Source organism: Zootermopsis nevadensis, unplaced genomic scaffold, assembly GCF_977971745.1.
Source record: "Zootermopsis nevadensis isolate Lab colony 2312 unplaced genomic scaffold, Znev_1.0 Znev_ptg000010l, whole genome shotgun sequence".
Lineage (NCBI taxonomy): Eukaryota > Metazoa > Arthropoda > Insecta > Blattodea > Termopsidae > Zootermopsis > Zootermopsis nevadensis.
The window spans coordinates 21,951,927-21,969,320 of NW_028259142.1; the positions used below are offsets into that span (position 1 = coordinate 21,951,927).

At 38.4% G+C, this 17,394-nt stretch overlaps 1 protein-coding gene across 3 annotated transcripts; it reads left to right on the forward strand.

Moving 5' to 3' along the window:
* Nucleotides 1-8,058, forward strand: LOC147874292 (uncharacterized). 3 transcript variants are annotated; one of them, XR_015534628.1, is made up of 9 exons: nt 1-374; nt 752-1,224; nt 1,821-1,970; nt 2,455-2,552; nt 3,052-3,139; nt 3,384-3,552; nt 3,911-4,122; nt 4,657-4,870; nt 5,591-8,058. XR_015534628.1 is itself a non-coding variant. In XM_087346864.1 (9 exons), exons 4-7 carry the CDS (start codon nt 2,540-2,542, stop codon nt 3,971-3,973), a joined length of 333 nt encoding a protein of 110 aa, XP_087202990.1. In that variant the 5' UTR covers nt 385-639; nt 752-1,224; nt 1,821-1,970; nt 2,455-2,539; the 3' UTR covers nt 3,974-4,122; nt 4,657-4,870; nt 5,591-8,058. The 3 variants fall into 3 exon arrangements, 2 of the variants coding, with proteins under 2 accessions (XP_087202990.1, XP_087202991.1); XM_087346864.1 differs by lacking the exon at nt 1-374 and adding an exon at nt 385-639; XM_087346865.1 differs by lacking the exon at nt 1-374 and adding an exon at nt 385-579.
* Nucleotides 8,059-17,394: the final 9,336 nt, after the last annotated feature.

The following is a 17,394-nucleotide window of genomic DNA, read 5'->3' on the forward strand; positions in this document are numbered from 1 at the left end:
AATAAACGCCATGAGGCGTTTACGGCATTGATAAGTGACATTTATATACTCAGAAGTGTGTGTGGTGTGCCCCCCTCCCCAAGAACAAAAGTACATGTTCAATCAACTGCGTCATCAGAATGCTGTTTATTTTTGCATTTGTGTTAGTTAAAAGTGAATGCATTTTGTCTTTCTGGGAATAGCTGAGAGAAGAAGCTTAATTGATCCTTGGGATTTTACTCGGGGAAAAGCTGTCTGTCACCTGACCAGCCTACTGCTTGCCAGGAAATCAGTGGAGTATGTTCAGTACACTTGGCAGGCTCACTTCTTATCGCAACAGGAATTTGGCACGTGGAAGATTGTTTTTTGTCCAACAGTTCTCAGACTTTTCCTGCGTAAGACGTAGTTTACTACTACTCTGCTATGACAAGGAGGTCGGATGAGTTCGCTGTTTTTCAGACGTTGCCGTCCCTGCCTATGATAAAATGGCGTGGGCGTTCTGCCCCTCTGTATTTCTTTGGTTGCTAGGATGCATTCTGAGTCCAGTGCAGATTTACTCTCATATATATTGCCAGGGCGTGGAAGTTAATTTGAATTGATGTGTGTCATCTTTCCCTTGTGTGAAGGACATAAGTGTGAAATATTTTGGTTGCATGGAGGGTTGGTTTAGTTGGCCAGTTGATTATTGATGAGGTGTAGAGTGCATTCGTAGTAGCAGTTACGACTGGTGTCACAATGCGGATATTTATTTTGGTATTTGGTATTGTTTCAGGTAGGAGTGCCTGCAAGCATGTGGGATACTATAGCCGTTGCCCACTTTTGATTCCTAGTGACCAAGTATGGGGTGTTCGTAGCATGCCTCACAATGCCACAAGGAAGACCTCAGGCCCTCGTGCGATTACCTTGCTTTCCGAGGAGGTGTACTGTTATAGATTTAGTGGGAGTGCCTAGTCTGTCTCAAAGAGTAGTTTGAGATCAGGGGATGTACTGAGTAGCAACTTTCATGTGAACTGTAGCTGTAGTGTGTGTTTACTGGTATCAACGAAGACATGGAGGACTAATTTGTCTGAATATCAGAATATCAACGAAGACATGGAGGACTAATTTGTCTGAATATCAGCGTTTCAGAAGATCAGTTGTGTGCGTGATGGGGAAGCAGCTTTTTTGGAGTTGGAGATGTGAAGAACCAGACAGAACGAAGCACCTGTAGTGTTTGTGACTTGGATAAGGAATTGCATTGTTCAGGTATGTTAGAGAGTACAGTTTATTTACATTCCATAGATCCTTCTTAGGACTAAACCAAAGGATGGAGAACAAATCATTTCATACAATACATATAAACTTCAGTACTTTTGACACAATTACAAGGATGTGTTTCACATGTGAATGTACATAACCTTCAGATTCTGCAATTCAATTATGAAAAATAATTTAAATGCAGGCTTGAACACCTTTAAATCATTTAGAGTTTTAATTGTTGGTGGAAGATCATTAAATGACTTGATACGCGTATAATACGTTCCTTTTTGACGTTTATTACGGTTAGCATAGACTATAGAAAAATTATATACTTGTAATTAATTTTTAATTTATTGTTGAGATTTGTCAAAGTCCACTTACAAAATAAAAGTCTAGTCAATGATATGTTGGTGTCCATGAATCCCAAAGGTTCTGGAAATAAATATGACATGCGCCCTGATGTGGAGAAAAGGTGTTTAGAGTATTACAGTAAGTGCAGTACTTGAAAGTTACTGTAACTAAAACATTTGACTTCCCTTACCAGTGAATCTGGCCTGCGTTGTCACTCGTTATAACTTGAAACTGTTGCTTGTGTTTTCCAGGTCGTGGAGACAGCATGTATTGCTCTGAAGTCAAGCACGACGGATCCGTTACCGTCGTCAGTGCTGGGAAATAATTTGCTGTTTCTTGGTGGCATCCCTGAATTTTAATGAAGATGAGAATACAGTGCAGCAGCTTTTCTCCTGTCCAAGGTATATAAGAGCAGTTGGAGGCAGAAGAATATTGTAAAACTAACCTCATTCTTGATATTAAAAAAGTGTACAAAATAAAAGATGTTTTTCCAGCCTGATGGTACTAACATGACATAACAGATTGTTAATCACTGGCTTTTCAACGCAGAATTGTAAGCGAGTCCCATGGCAGTCTATGAGGCACTGGTATAGATCTTTCTCTGAGCACCCAGAACTCATTATTTACTGGTACAGTGAGCCTGTTAGAGGCTGTATCACAATTAGTTTGTGTTTAGTATCCTGCCAGTACCAGGAGGCATCTGCACGTAATGTATTTCTTTCTCATATCATAAACCCAGATTTCCCATTTTCTCTGTCCCTTTTACATCAGTTGCTGATTTAGGAAGCAGCTACTGCATTGGCCACTGTTGTGACCAACATTTTGTACACTGAACATTAGGATGTGAGTGTAATTATCTGTACTCATTGTGATTCGCCGTTGCAGTTCTGATGATCCACATGTGGAGATCTCCGCAGTCCATGGGATTGCGTGCAGATTGCAGGACAAGCAAGCCAGAGCCACTCACCAGATGGCAGTCACAGGCAAGTTCATCCATTTGAGTAAATTGTTTAATGAACTTATTTTCTGAATTGCAATGCCATTATTGAAAGAAGAATACCTTTTTTCCTGAAAAGTAGTAAATGGTTTTAATGAAATAAAGAACTTGTCTATTTCTTCTATTGAGACTACAAAGAAACAATGAAGAACGTGATTTTTCTTTGCCAGTTTAAGGAACCACATTTTGAGGCTGACCTCCACATTGTTCTATAATTGAGAATGCATGGAGTGTACCTCCATGCTCCCACTGCCTCATGGCATTGCGCTTAGTCACAAGGATAACTGCAGCTGATATAGCGAACCATTAAATGTTTAAAAATCATAATCTGTGTTGGTTTTCTGTAAGTCCAAGTGGTGTTAGAACCCAAAGACCACTGTGAGAACCTGAAATCTCTCTTAAAACCACATTTAGTATGTGAACTTGTTGAAAGCGTCTGCTTCATATCTGGAAAAGCCAGTAAGGCCTGTTGTGTATGTTGGTAGGAGTGTTTGTTGCTGCAGCCATGAAAGAGTTACGACGGTGTGTTCCTTGTTTGTCACTACACAATGGTGGCGATATCTCAGGTAGCTGGTGAGTTCAGTTTTATAAATTTAGATTGTTCAACATTGAAACAATTTATATTACTGATGGTGAAGTTTCCACCTTTGCTTCCAGAAGGTATGATAAAGTGGCATTACTGATGGTGATATGGAAAAAAAATCTAATTGCTACGGCTACCTCTTGCCCCTTGTCGGTTGAATTCACCTTAGTAGTAGAAGTGCTACAGATGTTGGGTGTGTTGTAGTGGCTTGCCATTTCTTAATCTTTCATTTAGGTCCTTTCTCCATGACATCAAAACAGGCGAACCTGAGGGGCATGGACCGACTGGTGTTTGTAGACTCCCTTGCTGTCATAATGGGGCACGAGGAGAGGGAGCCGTGTATCTTGGAGACAGCCATCAACATCAGTGGCAACAGAAGTTGCGTGGGACTGACGTGATGTGTGTGAGTTGTAGAGTTTGTAGTTGCAGTATTATGACGTGTGGAATAATGGCCCACTTGGCGAATGCTTTAAATTTGCTGGGGGGGGAGGAAAGAAAGGCTCCAGTATGAATCTGTGAGTGAGGGAGTTCAGAATTTGTCAGGTCGCTGGTTGTGACACTGTCGTGACCCGTATTTAAAGTTAACTTGTGAATGGGTTTGTAATGAACTTGACAGAATTTGTCTTCTGAAAATGGAAGGTGCTTGTTCATTGGCTAAGGTAGGAGTGTTAACTGCTTGGTGAAGTAAAACTGTGTGCTCTTAGAAGAGTGTGATGTCTTGATTTCTTGAATGTGACTGTATTTTCTCTTTCTGGGAGTAGCAGATTACGAGAAACAGAATGATCCTTCAGATTCTACTGAGCACCATGCTGTTTGTCACGTGACCTGCGTACTGCCAGCCAGACAAGCATTGAAGTACGTGCGGTAACAGTTGGCGGACCGACTTGATGTCAGAAGATTAAACCTGCTGGGACAAAGAAGGAACATCGTATCCGCAAGAAACTGATATCAGTCTGAACGAGGCATTCGTTGTGTGAGTACATGAGCATTAGAATGTATTTGATGTGGTTGTCGTGTGAGAGAGATGAGTCTGTCCAATTTTATTAGGTACTTCAGATGTTGTGAACTTAAATGTGAGATTTGATATGTTGAAAGACCTATGTGCGGTGAGAGATTGGCATAATTGCTGTATCTGTGGTATGCTAGAGGCATTCATGATTCTCTAGTGAATATATTGTTCATAGGACATCAAAATTGGAGGTTAGGTATAGCTTGTAGACGAGGGTGGTGACTATTTGTGATAAGGTTTTGTTAATGAGTGGTTTTGTTACATGTGTGATGTGTGTAGTGCTGTGGAGCCTTTAATGTGATGTGTTTACTAATTAATAAGTGATTAATTGCGAAGGTAAGGAATTTAGTTTTGTTGACGTGTGAGTATTGTGCACAGTGACCGGAGCTGCTGGGATATTTTCTGTGCTTTTGGTTAATTTTGAGCAAGGGGATCGGTTATGAAACCTTTAAATTAGGTGATGTGTTGAATGTGATTGAATTTTTTTTCTGGTAATAGCTGCAGAGAAGAAGCTTGATTGATCCATGGGACTTTACTGAGGTTGAAGGATGCGTCACCTGACATGACTACTGCTTGCCAGGAAAAGAGTGGAGTATGTGCAGAAACACTTTGCTGGCTCACTGATATGACGACAGGAAATCAATCGGCTGTTATCACGAAGGACCTCATGTCTGCGAGAGATTTATCTCTGTGTCTACTTGACATGCATTGTGTAAGTATACGAGAAATATGATTATGAAATGTGCTAATTCATGATTCACACAATCAAATTCTTTGGCAAGATAGCGAAATATTCCACCATGCACATGCACTTGTTTATGTTTACAAGATGTTTTGATATCTGCATTGTAACAAGTTTCACAGTTTGAAGGACTTGTCGTAAGACAGAACACTGAATAATAATAATAATAGTATTCTACCATGTTTTCCATTGGAGGTAGCTCTGCCTTCATTTTATGTGTTTGGCATTGGTATTTTAATTTGGCCAAGAAAGAGGATTTCCAGGATAGGTAAGGTAGCTTCCCTATCTCTCGGTGAGAGACTGAGGGCGAGTTTCTTTTTTTTTGAGAGAGTGTTTTATTTATTTCTTGTGAGAGGTTGAGATATCACTTGAGTCAGATTGGTTCAGTCTTCGTTGTCGTGGTTTTGAACTTTGTAAATGTATGCTCATGTTTGATTCTTTTGAAATTGGTATTGTATTTATATCTCCTTATCATTGATCATTTACATCCAGTTTACGTAAAATGGGATTGCCGGTGGATGTAATGACACTAAGAGCCTCCCCCTTTTAACTTAAAAAAGGGTGATACAGTTAAATTATGGTGCGAGTGTGTTGTTTTCTTTCCATTTTATGGATCCAAGTTCTGAGCATTGGCGATTGCTGGTTGGTATGTTTGACTTATAATCTGTGTTTGTGTTTCATGTACGCCAGTGCATCGGACACGTACGAGTGGATGCGGCCTGTTCTGGAGGGGACTCGAGGCGAATGGCTCTTTGTGTGTGTTGCGGTATCGTTCATCACCTTACTTTGAATGGCGTATGGTGTAGTACTTGGTGCAACGTGCAAAGGTAACTTATATCTTAATTGCGTCATGCTTGTGTTCTTCAATACAATAATTTTATTCACCGTCTTTACACAAGCTTATAGATTGTTAAAATCACATAAAATTATAACATTTCAACATATGATATTGTTACATTTTAAAATGACGACATGTTTCGATGTTCATTCCATCATCGTCAGGTCTATCAATTAAAATTAAAAACTGTTGCACTTGCTGCCCTGCGTATACTGATTTGTTCTACCCGATAGATTTTATTTGTTTAACCTCCAGGCTTCTTCCGTTTAATTTTTGAAGACTGCGCCTGGATGTCTTAAATCTGCAAAATCAATTTTAATTTTCATATCCTGATCCTGGCTACTGACATAGGAAATGGAATAATTTTAAAGAATTACTCAATATATCGTAATACAAGCAAAAGAAAAGTAATCACAAAATATTTAAAGTATTATAACATACCGGGTTGTGTGTGAGGTGCGTGTCCGATATTACGGAGCTGTAGACTGCAACTAAGCTGTGAGTATCGTGTATGGCTATATATATTGGGTGAAAGTTGTTTAGGGGGTTGGGTCGATGGACTGTAGAATGTTAAATATCGGATTGTTCGTGTAGATGTTACTGTCGTTTAATGCAAGATTTTGTTTATGTGTTCTTTGTATATGATATTTTTCTATGGTGTCTCTATGTCGCTTGTTTTGTATTATTTTTATAATGTCCATTGTTTGTTCTATTTTGTTGTATGTATGTCCTGTGTTTAATATATGCTTTGCATATGCTGAATGATCTTTATTGTGTTTAATTGCTGTAATATGCTCTTTGTATCTTTGACTAAAGGTGCGTCCGGTTTGGCCTATATAGGTTAACGGGCAATCATTGCATTTTAACCTATATATGCCTGGTTTTTCGTATTGATTTGTTGTGTCTATTTGTGGCTTTTGTTTCAAGATGTTTTTTATTGTGTTTTTTGTTCTAAATGCTATTTTTGTTATTTGTTTTAAATGTTTTTGTTATATATTTGGTTTCTTTTCCTATATATGTGAATGTGGCCCATTTGTTTTGTTTATTTTCGTTTTTGTCTTCATTTATGTTGTTTACATTGTTTATTTTATTTTTGGGTTTTAATTCATAATTATTATATCCGTTTTCTATTAGAATTTGTTTTATTATGTTACATTCAATTTGTTTGTTTATTGTGGTCATGGGATATGTATTTTTTCGGTTTATTAAGTAATTAATAGCCATTTGTTAATGTTCATTTGGATGGCATGAAGAGGCATGAATTATGGTGCTTGTATTTGTAGGTTTTCTGTATATTTTGAATTCAGAGTTGTTTTCGTTTCGTATTATAGTTAGATCTAAATAATTTAATTTGTTATTTTGTTCTGTTTCTAAAGTGAATTGTATATTTTGATTTATGTTGTTAAATTCATTTAAAACATTTTTTATATTTGTATTTTTTTGCATCAAAAATCATGAGTATATCATCAACATATCTACTATAGTATTTGATTTGATATTTGTTTAATATATTTACTATATAATCATGCTCGAGATATTGTAAGAATATTTCAGATAATATGCTCGAGGTTGGAGCTCCCATGGGTAACCCTGTTTCTTGTTTCCAATATTCATTGTTGAATTGGAAATAATTTTGGTTAATAATAATGTTAGTTATATTTGTAATTTCATTTATTAGATCTGTATTTATATTCTGTCTATTTAGAATATCTCTTACAATATCTCGTAGCATGATTGTTGGAATATTTGTATACATATTATTGATGTCAAAAGAACAAATTTGTATAATTTTATTATTATGAAAATTCAATTGTTGGATTTCGTTTATTAATTTTATAGAATTTGTTATGTTAAACGTATTTGGTAGATTAATATCGGACACGCACCTCACACACAACCCGGTATGTTATAATACTTTAAATATTTTGTGATTACTTTTCTTTTGCTTGTATTACGATATATTGAGTAATTCTTTAAAATTATTCCATTTCCTATGTCAGTAGCCAGGATCAGGATATGAAAATTAAAATTGATTTTGCAGATTTAAGACATCCAGGCGCAGTCTTCAAAAATTAAATGGAAGAAGCCTGGAGGTTAAACAAATAAAATCTAACGGGTAGAACAAATCAGTATACGCAGGGCAGCAAGTGCAACAGTTTTTAATTTTAATTGATAGACCTGACGATGATGGAATGAACATCGAAACATGTCGTCATTTTAAAATGTAACAATATCATATGTTGAAATGTTATAATTTTATGTGATTTTAACAATCTATAAGCTTGTGTAAAGACGGTGAATAAAATTATTGTAGTGCAAAGGTAGTTGATTTTTCCGATCATGTAGAGTTATTATTGTCTCTCACGGAGTCCGACGAACGCAAAGGAGTTTTGAAATTTTAATCTGATTTGAAATCAGTCATTGACACTTCCACTTCCAAGACAAGGCAGGGGTTTATTTTAGCAATGACGTACGTGATTCACACACGAGACTACCTTCTAAATTTCCTTCTAAATTTGACCTGTCCCATCCCTATCACGACTAGACTCCCAAGTCTTGAGAAGTCACTTGTCCCAAGTCTTGAGAAGTCCTTGTCCCAAGTCTTGAGAAATCACTTGTCCCAAGTCTTGAGAAGTCACTCGTCCCAAGTCTTGAGAAGTCACTCGTCCCAAGTCTTGAGAAGTCACTTGTCCCAAGTCTTGAGAAGTCACTCGTTTTAAGTCTTGAGAAGTTCTTGTCCGAAGTCTTGAGAAGTCACTTGTCCCAAGTCTTGAGAAGTCCTTGTCCCAAGTCTTGAGAAGTCACTCGTCCCAAGTCTTGAGAAGTCACTCGTCCCAAGTCTTGAGAAGTTCTTGTCCCAAGTCTTGAGAAGTCACTTGTCCCAAGTCTTGAGAAGTTCTTGTCCCAAGTCTTGAGAAGTCACTCCTCGCAAGTCTTGAGAAGTTCTTGTCCCAAGTCTTGAGAAGTTCTTGTCCCAAGTCTTGAGAAGTCACTCATCACAAGTCTTGAGAAGTTCTTGTCCCAAGTCTTGAGAAGTTCTTGTCCCAAGTCTTGACAAGTCACTCGTCCCAAGTCTTGAGAAGTTATTGTCCCAAGTCTTGTCTGCTTGTTTAGGGCTGTGCCTCACCTGTCAGCTGAATTCAAATTTTTTCGAAAATTCTTAGTTTTCTTCGCGTTTCGCGCCATTTGCAGTCGTTTTTAATTTTTTTAAAATTTCGAAAAATTTTGAAAATTCTCAAAGAGAAATTTCAATTTTTTCGAAAAATTTCGAAAAATCGAAAAACGTGGCAAATCGTCCAAAAAGCGCACAAAACTAAGAATTTTTGAAAAATTTCAACTTTTAATTTTTTTCCGAATATTCCGAAAATTTTTGGTTTTGTGCGCATTTCAGAAGGTTTGCAGCGTTTTTTGATTTTTCGAAAAATTTGAAAATTTTTCCTTCTAAATTTGACCTGTCCCATCCTTATCAGGACTAGACTCCCAAGTCTTGAGAAGTCCTTGTCCCAAGTCTTGAGAAGTTCTTGTCCCAAGTCTTGAGAAGTCACTTGTCCCAAGTCTTGAGAAGTCACTTGTCCCAAGTCTTGAGAAGTTCTTGTCCCAAGTCTTGAGAAGTTCTTGTCCCAAGTCTTGAGAAGTCACTTGTCCCAAGTCTTGAGAAGTTCTTGTCCCAAGTCTTGAGAAGTTACTTATCCCAAGTCTTGAGAAGTCACTCGTTCCAAGTCTTGAGAAGTCACTCGTCCCAAGTCTTGAGAAGTTCTTGTCCCAAGTCTTGAGAAGTTCTTGTCCCAAGTCTTGAGAAGTTCTTGTCCCAAGTCTTGAGAAGTTCTTGTCCCAAGTCTTGACAAGTCACTCGTCCCAAGTCTTGAGAAGTTATTGTCCCAAGTCTTGTCTGCTTGTTTAGGGCTGTGCCTCACCTGTCTTAGCTGAATTCAAATTTTTTCGAAAATTCTTAGTTTTCTTCGCGTTTCGCGCCATTTGCAGTCGTTTTTAATTTTTTTAAATTTTCGAAAAATTTTGAAAATTCTCAAAGGGGTACCCCTTTGAGAAATTTCAATTTTTTCGAAAAATTTCGAAAAATCGAAAAACGTGGCAAATCGTCCAAAAAGCGCACAAAACTAAGAATTTTTGAAAAATTTCAACTTTTAATTTTTTTCCGAATATTCCGAAAATTTTTGGTTTTGTGCGCATTTCAGAAGGTTTGCAGCGTTTTTTGATTTTTCGAAAAATTTGAAAATTTTTCCTTCTAAATTTGACCTGTCCCATCCTTATCAGGACTAGACTCCCAAGTCTTGAGAAGTCACTTGTCCCAAGTCTTGAGAAGTCCTTGTCCCAAGTCTTGAGAAGTTCTTGTCCTAAGTCTTGAGAAGTCACTCGTCCCAAGTCTTGAGAAGTTCTTGTCCCAAGTCTTGAGAAGACACTTGTCCCAAGTCTTGAGAAGTCACTCGTCCCAAGTCTTGAGAAGTTCTTGTCCCAAGTCTTGAGAAGTTCTTGTCCCAAGTCTTGAGAAGTTCTTGTCCCAAGTCTTGAGAAGTTCTTGTCCCAAGTCTTGAGAAGTTCTTGTCCCAAGTCTTGAGAAGTTCTTGTCCCAAGTCTTGACAAGTCACTCGTCCCAAGTCTTGAGAAGTTATTGTCCCAAGTCTTGTCTGCTTGTTTAGGGCTGTGCCTCACCTGTCTTAGCTGAATTCAAATTTTTTCGAAAATTCTTAGTTTTCTTCGCGTTTCGCGCCATTTGCAGTCGTTTTTAATTTTTTTAAAATTTCGAAAAATTTTGAAAATTCTCAAAGGGGTACCCCTTTGAGAAATTTCAATTTTTTCGAAAAATTTCGAAAAATCGAAAAACGTGGCAAATCGTCCAAAAAGCGCACAAAACTAAGAATTTTTGAAAAATTTCTACTTTTAATTTTTTTCCGAATATTCCGAAAATTTTTGGTTTTGTGCGCATTTCAGAAGGTTTGCAGCGTTTTTTGATTTTTCGAAAAATTTGAAAATTTTTCCTTCTAAATTTGACCTGTCCCATCCTTATCAGGACTAGACTCCCAAGTCTTGAGAAGTCACTTGTCCCAAGTCTTGAGAAGTCCTTGTCCCAAGTCTTGAGAAGTTCTTGTCCTAAGTCTTGAGAAGTCACTTGTCCCAAGTCTTGAGAAGTCACTTGTCCCAAGTCTTGAGAAGTTCTTGTGCCAAGTCTTGAGAAGTCACTCGTCCCAAGTCTTGAGAAGTTCTTGTCCCAAGTCTTGAGAAGACACTTGTCCCAAGTCTTGAGAAGTCACTCGTCCCAAGTCTTGAGAAGTTCTTGTCCCAAGTCTTGAGAAGTTCTTGTCCCAAGTCTTGAGAAGTTCTTGTCCCAAGTCTTGAGAAGTTCTTGTCCCAAGTCTTGAGAAGTTCTTGTCCCAAGTCTTGAGAAGTTCTTGTCCCAAGTCTTGACAAGTCACTCGTCCCAAGTCTTGAGAAGTTATTGTCCCAAGTCTTGTCTGCTTGTTTAGGGCTGTGCCTCACCTGTCTTAGCTGAATTCAAATTTTTTCGAAAATTCTTAGTTTTCTTCGCGTTTCGCGCCATTTGCAGTCGTTTTTAATTTTTTTAAATTTTCGAAAAATTTTGAAAATTCTCAAAGGCGTACCCCTTTGAGAAATTTCAATTTTTTCGAAAAATTTCGAAAAATCGAAAAACGTGGCAAATCGTCCAAAAAGCGCACAAAACTAAGAATTTTTGAAAAATTTCAACTTTTAATTTTTTTCCGAATATTCCGAAAATTTTTGGTTTTGTGCGCATTTCAGAAGGTTTGCAGCGTTTTTTGATTTTTCGAAAAATTTGAAAATTTTTCCTTCTAAATTTGACCTGTCCCATCCTTATCAGGACTAGACTCCCAAGTCTTGAGAAGTCACTTGTCCCAAGTCTTGAGAAGTCCTTGTCCCAAGTCTTGAGAAGTTCTTGTCCTAAGTCTTGAGAAGTCACTTGTCCCAAGTCTTGAGAAGTCACTCGTCCCAAGTCTTGAGAAGTTCTTGTCCCAAGTCTTGAGAAGACACTTGTCCCAAGTCTTGAGAAGTCACTCGTCCCAAGTCTTGAGAAGTTCTTGTCCCAAGTCTTGAGAAGTTCTTGTCCCAAGTCTTGAGAAGTTCTTGTCCCAAGTCTTGAGAAGTTCTTGTCCCAAGTCTTGAGAAGTTCTTGTCCCAAGTCTTGAGAAGTTCTTGTCCCAAGTCTTGACAAGTCACTCGTCCCAAGTCTTGAGAAGTTATTGTCCCAAGTCTTGTCTGCTTGTTTAGGGCTGTGCCTCACCTGTCTTACCTGAATTCAAATTTTTTCGAAAATTCTTAGTTTTCTTCGCGTTTCGCGCCATTTGCAGTCGTTTTTAATTTTTTTAAAATTTCGAAAATTTTTGAAAATTCTCAAAGGGGTACCCCTTTGAGAAATTTCAATTTTTTCGAAAAATTTAAAAAAATCGAAAAACGTAGCAAATCGTTCAAAAAGCGCACAAAACTAAGAATTTTTGAAAAATTTCAACTTTTAATTTTTTTCCGAATATTCCGAAAATTTTTGGTTTTGTGCGCATTTCAGAAGGTTTGCAGCGTTTTTTGATTTTTCGAAAAATTTGAAAATTTTTCCTTCTAAATTTGACCTGTCCCATCCTTATCAGGACTAGACTCCCAAGTCTTGAGAAGTCACTTGTCCCAAGTCTTGAGAAGTCCTTGTCCCAAGTCTTGAGAAGTTCTTGTCCCAAGTCTTGAGAAGTCACTTGTCCCAAGTCTTGAGAAGTCACTTGTCCCAAGTCTTGAGAAGTTCTTGTCCCAAGTCTTCAGAAGTTCTTGTCCCAAGTCTTGAGAAGTCACTTGTCCCAAGTCTTGAGAAGTTCTTGTCCCAAGTCTTGAGAAGTCACTTGTCCCAAGTCTTGAGAAGTCACTCGTCCCAAGTCTTGAGAAGTTCTTGTCCCAAGTCTTGAGAAGTTCTTGTCCCAAGTCTTGAGAAGTTCTTGTCCCAAGTCTTGAGAAGTTCTTGTCCCAAGTCTTGACAAGTCACTCGTCCCAAGTCTTGAGAAGTTATTGTCCCAAGTCTTGTCTGCTTGTTTAGGGCTGTGCCTCACCTGTCTTAGCTGAATTCAAATTTTTCGAAAATTCTTAGTTTTCTTCGCGTTTCGCGCCATTTGCAGTCGTTTTTAATTTTTTTAAAATTTCGAAAATTTTTGAAAATTCTCAAAGGGGTACCCCTTTGAGAAATTTCAATTTTTTCGAAAAATTTCGAAAAATCGAAAAACGTGGCAAATCGTCCAAAAAGCGCACAAAACTAAGAATTTTTGAAAAATTTCAACTTTTAATTTTTTTCCGAATATTCCGAAAATTTTTGGTTTTGTGCGCATTTCAGAAGGTTTGCAGCGTTTTTTGATTTTTCGAAAAATTTGAAAATTTTTCCTTCTAAATTTGACCTGTCCCATCCTTATCAGGACTAGACTCCCAAGTCTTGAGAAGTCACTTGTCCCAAGTCTTGAGAAGTCCTTGTCCCAAGTCTTGAGAAGTTCTTGTCCCAAGTCTTGAGAAGTCACTTGTCCCAAGTCTTGAGAAGTCACTCGTCCCAAGTCTTGAGAAGTCACTCGTCCCAAGTCTTGAGAAGTTCTTGTCCCAAGTCTTGAGAAGTCACTTGTCCCAAGTCTTGAGAAGTCACTCGTTTTAAGTCTTGAGAAGTTCTTGTCCCAAGTCTTGAGAAGTCACTTGTCCCAAGTCTTGAGAAGTTCTTGTCCCAAGTCTTGTCTGCTTGTTTAGGGCTGTGCCTCACCCGTCTTAGCAGAATTCAAATTTTTTCGAAAATTCTTAGTTTTCTTCGCGTTTCACGCCATTTGCAGTCGTTTTTAATTTTTTTAAAATTTCGAAAAATTTTGAAAATTCTCAAAGGGGTACCCCCTTTGAGAAATTTCAATTTTTTCGAAAAATCGAAAAACGTGGCAAATCGTCCAAAAATCGCACAAAACTAAGAATTTTTGAAAATTTTCAAGTTTTAATTTTTTTTCAAATTTTCCGAAAATTTTTGGTTTTGTGCGCATTTCAGAAGGTTTGCAGCGTTTTTTGATTTTTCGAAAAATTTGAAAATTTTTCCTTCTAAATTTGACCTGTCCCATCCCTATCAGGACTAGACACCCAAGTCTTGAGAAGTCACTTGTCCCAAGTCTTGAGAAGTCACTCGTCCCAAGTCTTGAGAAGTCACTCGTCCCAAGTCTTGAGAAGTTCTTGTCCCAAGTCTTGAGAAGTTCTTGTCCCAAGTCTTGAGAAGTCACTCGTCGCAAGTCTTGAGAAGTTCTTGTCCCAAGTCTTGAGAAGTCACTTGTCCCAAGTCTTGAGAAGTTCTTGTCCCAAGTCTTGAGAAGTCACTCGTCCCAAGTTTTGAGAAGTTCTTGTCCCAAGTCTTGAGAAGTTCTTGTCCCAAGTCTTGAGAAGTCACTTGTCCCAAGTCTTGAGAAGTCACTCGTCCCAAGTCTTGAGAAGTCACTCGTCCCAAGTCTTGAGAAGTTCTTGTCCCAAGTCTTGAGAAGTCACTTGTCCCAAGTGTTGAGAAGTTCTTGTCCCAAGTCTTGTCTGCTTGTTTAGGGCTGTGCCTCACCTGTCTTAGCTAAATTCAAATTTTTTCGAAAATTCTTAGTTTTCTTCGCGTTTCGCGCCATTTGCAGTCGTTTTTAATTTTTTTAAAATTTCGAAAATTTTTGAAAATTGTCAAAGGGGTACCCCTTTGAGAAATTTCAATTTTTTCCAAAAATTTCGAAAAATCGAAAAACGTGGCAAATCGTCCAAAAAGCGCACAAAACTAAGAATTTTTGAAAAATTTCAACTTTTAATTTTTTTCCGAATTTTCAGAAAATTTTTGGTTTTGTGCGCATTTCAGAAGGTTTGCAGCGTTTTTTGATTTTTCGAAAAATTTGAAAATTTTTCCTTCTAAATTTGAACTGTCCCATCCTTTTCAGGACTAGACTCCCAAGTCTTGAGAAGTCACTTGTCCCAAGTCTTGAGAAGTCCTTGTCCCAAGTCTTGAGAAGTTCTTGTCCCAAGTCTTGAGAAGTCACTTGTCCAAAGTGTTGAGAAGTCACTCGTCCCAAGTCTTGAGAAGTCACTCGTCCCAAGTCTTAAGAAGTTCTTGTCCCAAGTCTTGAGAATTCACTTGTCCCAAGTCTTGAGAAGTTCTTGTCCCAAGTCTTGAGAAGTCACTTGTCCTAAGTCTTGAGAAGTCACTCGTCCCAAGTCTTGAGAAGTCACTCGTCCCAAGTCTTGAGAAGTTCTTGTCCCAAGTCTTGAGAAGTTCTTGTCCCAAGTCTTGAGAAGTCACTCGTCGCAAGTCTTGAGAAGTTCTTGTCCCAAGTCTTGAGAAGTCACTTGTCCCAAGTCTTGAGAAGTCCTTGTCCCAAGTCTTGAGAAGTTCTTGTCCCAAGTCTTGAGAAGTCACTTGTCCCAAGTCTTGAGAAGTCACTCGTCCCAAGTCTTGAGAAGTCACTCGTCCCAAGTCTTGAGAAGTTCTTGTCCCAAGTCTTGAGAAGTTCTTGTCCCAAGTCTTGAGAAGTCACTTGTCCCAAGTCTTGAGAAGTTCTTGTCCCAAGTCTTGAGAAGTCACTCGTCCCAAGTCTTGAGAAGTCACTCGTCCCAAATCTTGAGAATTTCTTGTTCCAAGTCTTGAGAAGTCACTCGTCGCAAGTCTTGAGAAGTTCTTGTCCCAAGTCTTGAGAAGTCCTTGTCCCAAGTCTTGACAAGTCACTCGTCCCAAGTCTTGAGAAGTTATTGTCCCAAGTCTTGTCTGCTTGTTTAGGGCTGTGCCTCACCTGTCTTAGCTGAATTCAAATTTTTTCGAAAATTCTTAGTTTTCTTCGCGTTTCGCGCCATTTGCAGTCGTTTTTAATTTTTTTAAAATTTCGAAAATTTTTGAAAATTCTCAAAGGGGTACCCCTTTGAGAAATTTCAATTTTTTCCAAAAATTTCGAAAAATCGAAAAACGTGGCAAATCGTCCAAAAAGCGCACAAAACTAAGAATTTTTGAAAAATTTCAACTTTTAATTTTTTTCCGAATTTTCAGAAAATTTTTGGTTTTGTGCGCATTTCAGAAGGTTTGCAGCGTTTTTTGATTTTTCGAAAAATTTGAAAATTTTTCCTTCTAAATTTGACCTGTCCCATCCTTATCAGGACTAGACTCCCAAGTCTTGAGAAGTCACTTGTCCCAAGTCTTGAGAAGTCCTTGTCCCAAGTCTTGAGAAGTTCTTGTCCCAAGTCTTGAGAAGTCACTTGTCCCAAGTCTTGAGAAGTCACTCGTCCCAAGTCTTGAGAAGTCACTCGTCCCAAGTCTTGAGAAGTTCTTGTCCCAAGTCTTGAGAAGTCACTTGTCCCAAGTCTTGAGAAGTCACTCGTTTTAAGTCTTGAGAAGTTCTTGTCCCAAGTCTTGAGAAGTCACTTGTCCCAAGTCTTGAGAAGTTCTTGTCCCAAGTCTTGTCTGCTTGTTTAGGGCTGTGCCTCACCCGTCTTAGCAGAATTCAAATTTTTTCGAAAATTCTTAGTTTTCTTCGCGTTTCACGCCATTTGCAGTCGTTTTTAATTTTTTTAAAATTTCGAAAAATTTTGAAAATTCTCAAAGGGGTACCCCCTTTGAGAAATTTCAATTTTTTCGAAAAATCGAAAAACGTGGCAAATCGTCCAAAAAGCGCACAAAACTAAGAATTTTTGAAAATTTTCAAGTTTTAATTTTTTTCCAAATTTTCCGAAAATTTTTGGTTTTGTGCGCATTTCAGAAGGTTTGCAGCGTTTTTTGATTTTTCGAAAAATTTGAAAATTTTTCCTTCTAAATTTGACCTGTCCCATCCCTATCAGGACTAGACACCCAAGTCTTGAGAAGTCACTTGTCCCAAGTCTTGAGAAGTCAATCGTCCCAAGTCTTGAGAAGTCACTCGTCCCAAGTCTTGAGAAGTTCTTGTCCCAAGTCTTGAGAAGTTCTTGTCCCAAGTCTTGAGAAGTCACTCGTCGCAAGTCTTGAGAAGTTCTTGTCCCAAGTCTTGAGAAGTCACTTGTCCCAAGTCTTGAGAAGTTCTTGTCCCAAGTCTTGAGAAGTCACTTGTCCTAAGTCTTGAGAAGTCACTCGTCCCAAGTCTTGAGAAGTCACTCGTCCCAAGTCTTGAGAAGTTCTTGTCCCAAGTCTTGAGAAGTTCTTGTCCCAAGTCTTGAGAAGTCACTCGTCGCAAGTCTTGAGAAGTTCTTGTCCCAAGTCTTGAGAAGTCACTTGTCCCAAGTCTTGAGAAGTCCTTGTCCCAAGTCTTGAGAAGTTCTTGTCCCAAGTCTTGAGAAGTCACTTGTCCCAAGTCTTGAGAAGTCACTCGTCCCAAGTCTTGAGAAGTCACTCGTCCCAAGTCTTGAGAAGTTCTTGTCCCAAGTCTTGAGAAGTTCTTGTCCGAAGTCTTGAGAAGTCACTTGTCCCAAGTCTTGAGAAGTTCTTGTCCCAAGTCTTGAGAAGTCACTCGTCCCAAGTCTTGAGAAGTCACTCGTCCCAAATCTTGAGAATTTCTTGTTCCAAGTCTTGAGAAGTCACTCGTCGCAAGTCTTGAGAAGTTCTTGTCCCAAGTCTTGAGAAGTCCTTGTCCCAAGTCTTGACAAGTCACTCGTCCCAAGTCTTGAGAAGTTATTGTCCCAAGTCTTGTCTGCTTGTTTAGGGCTG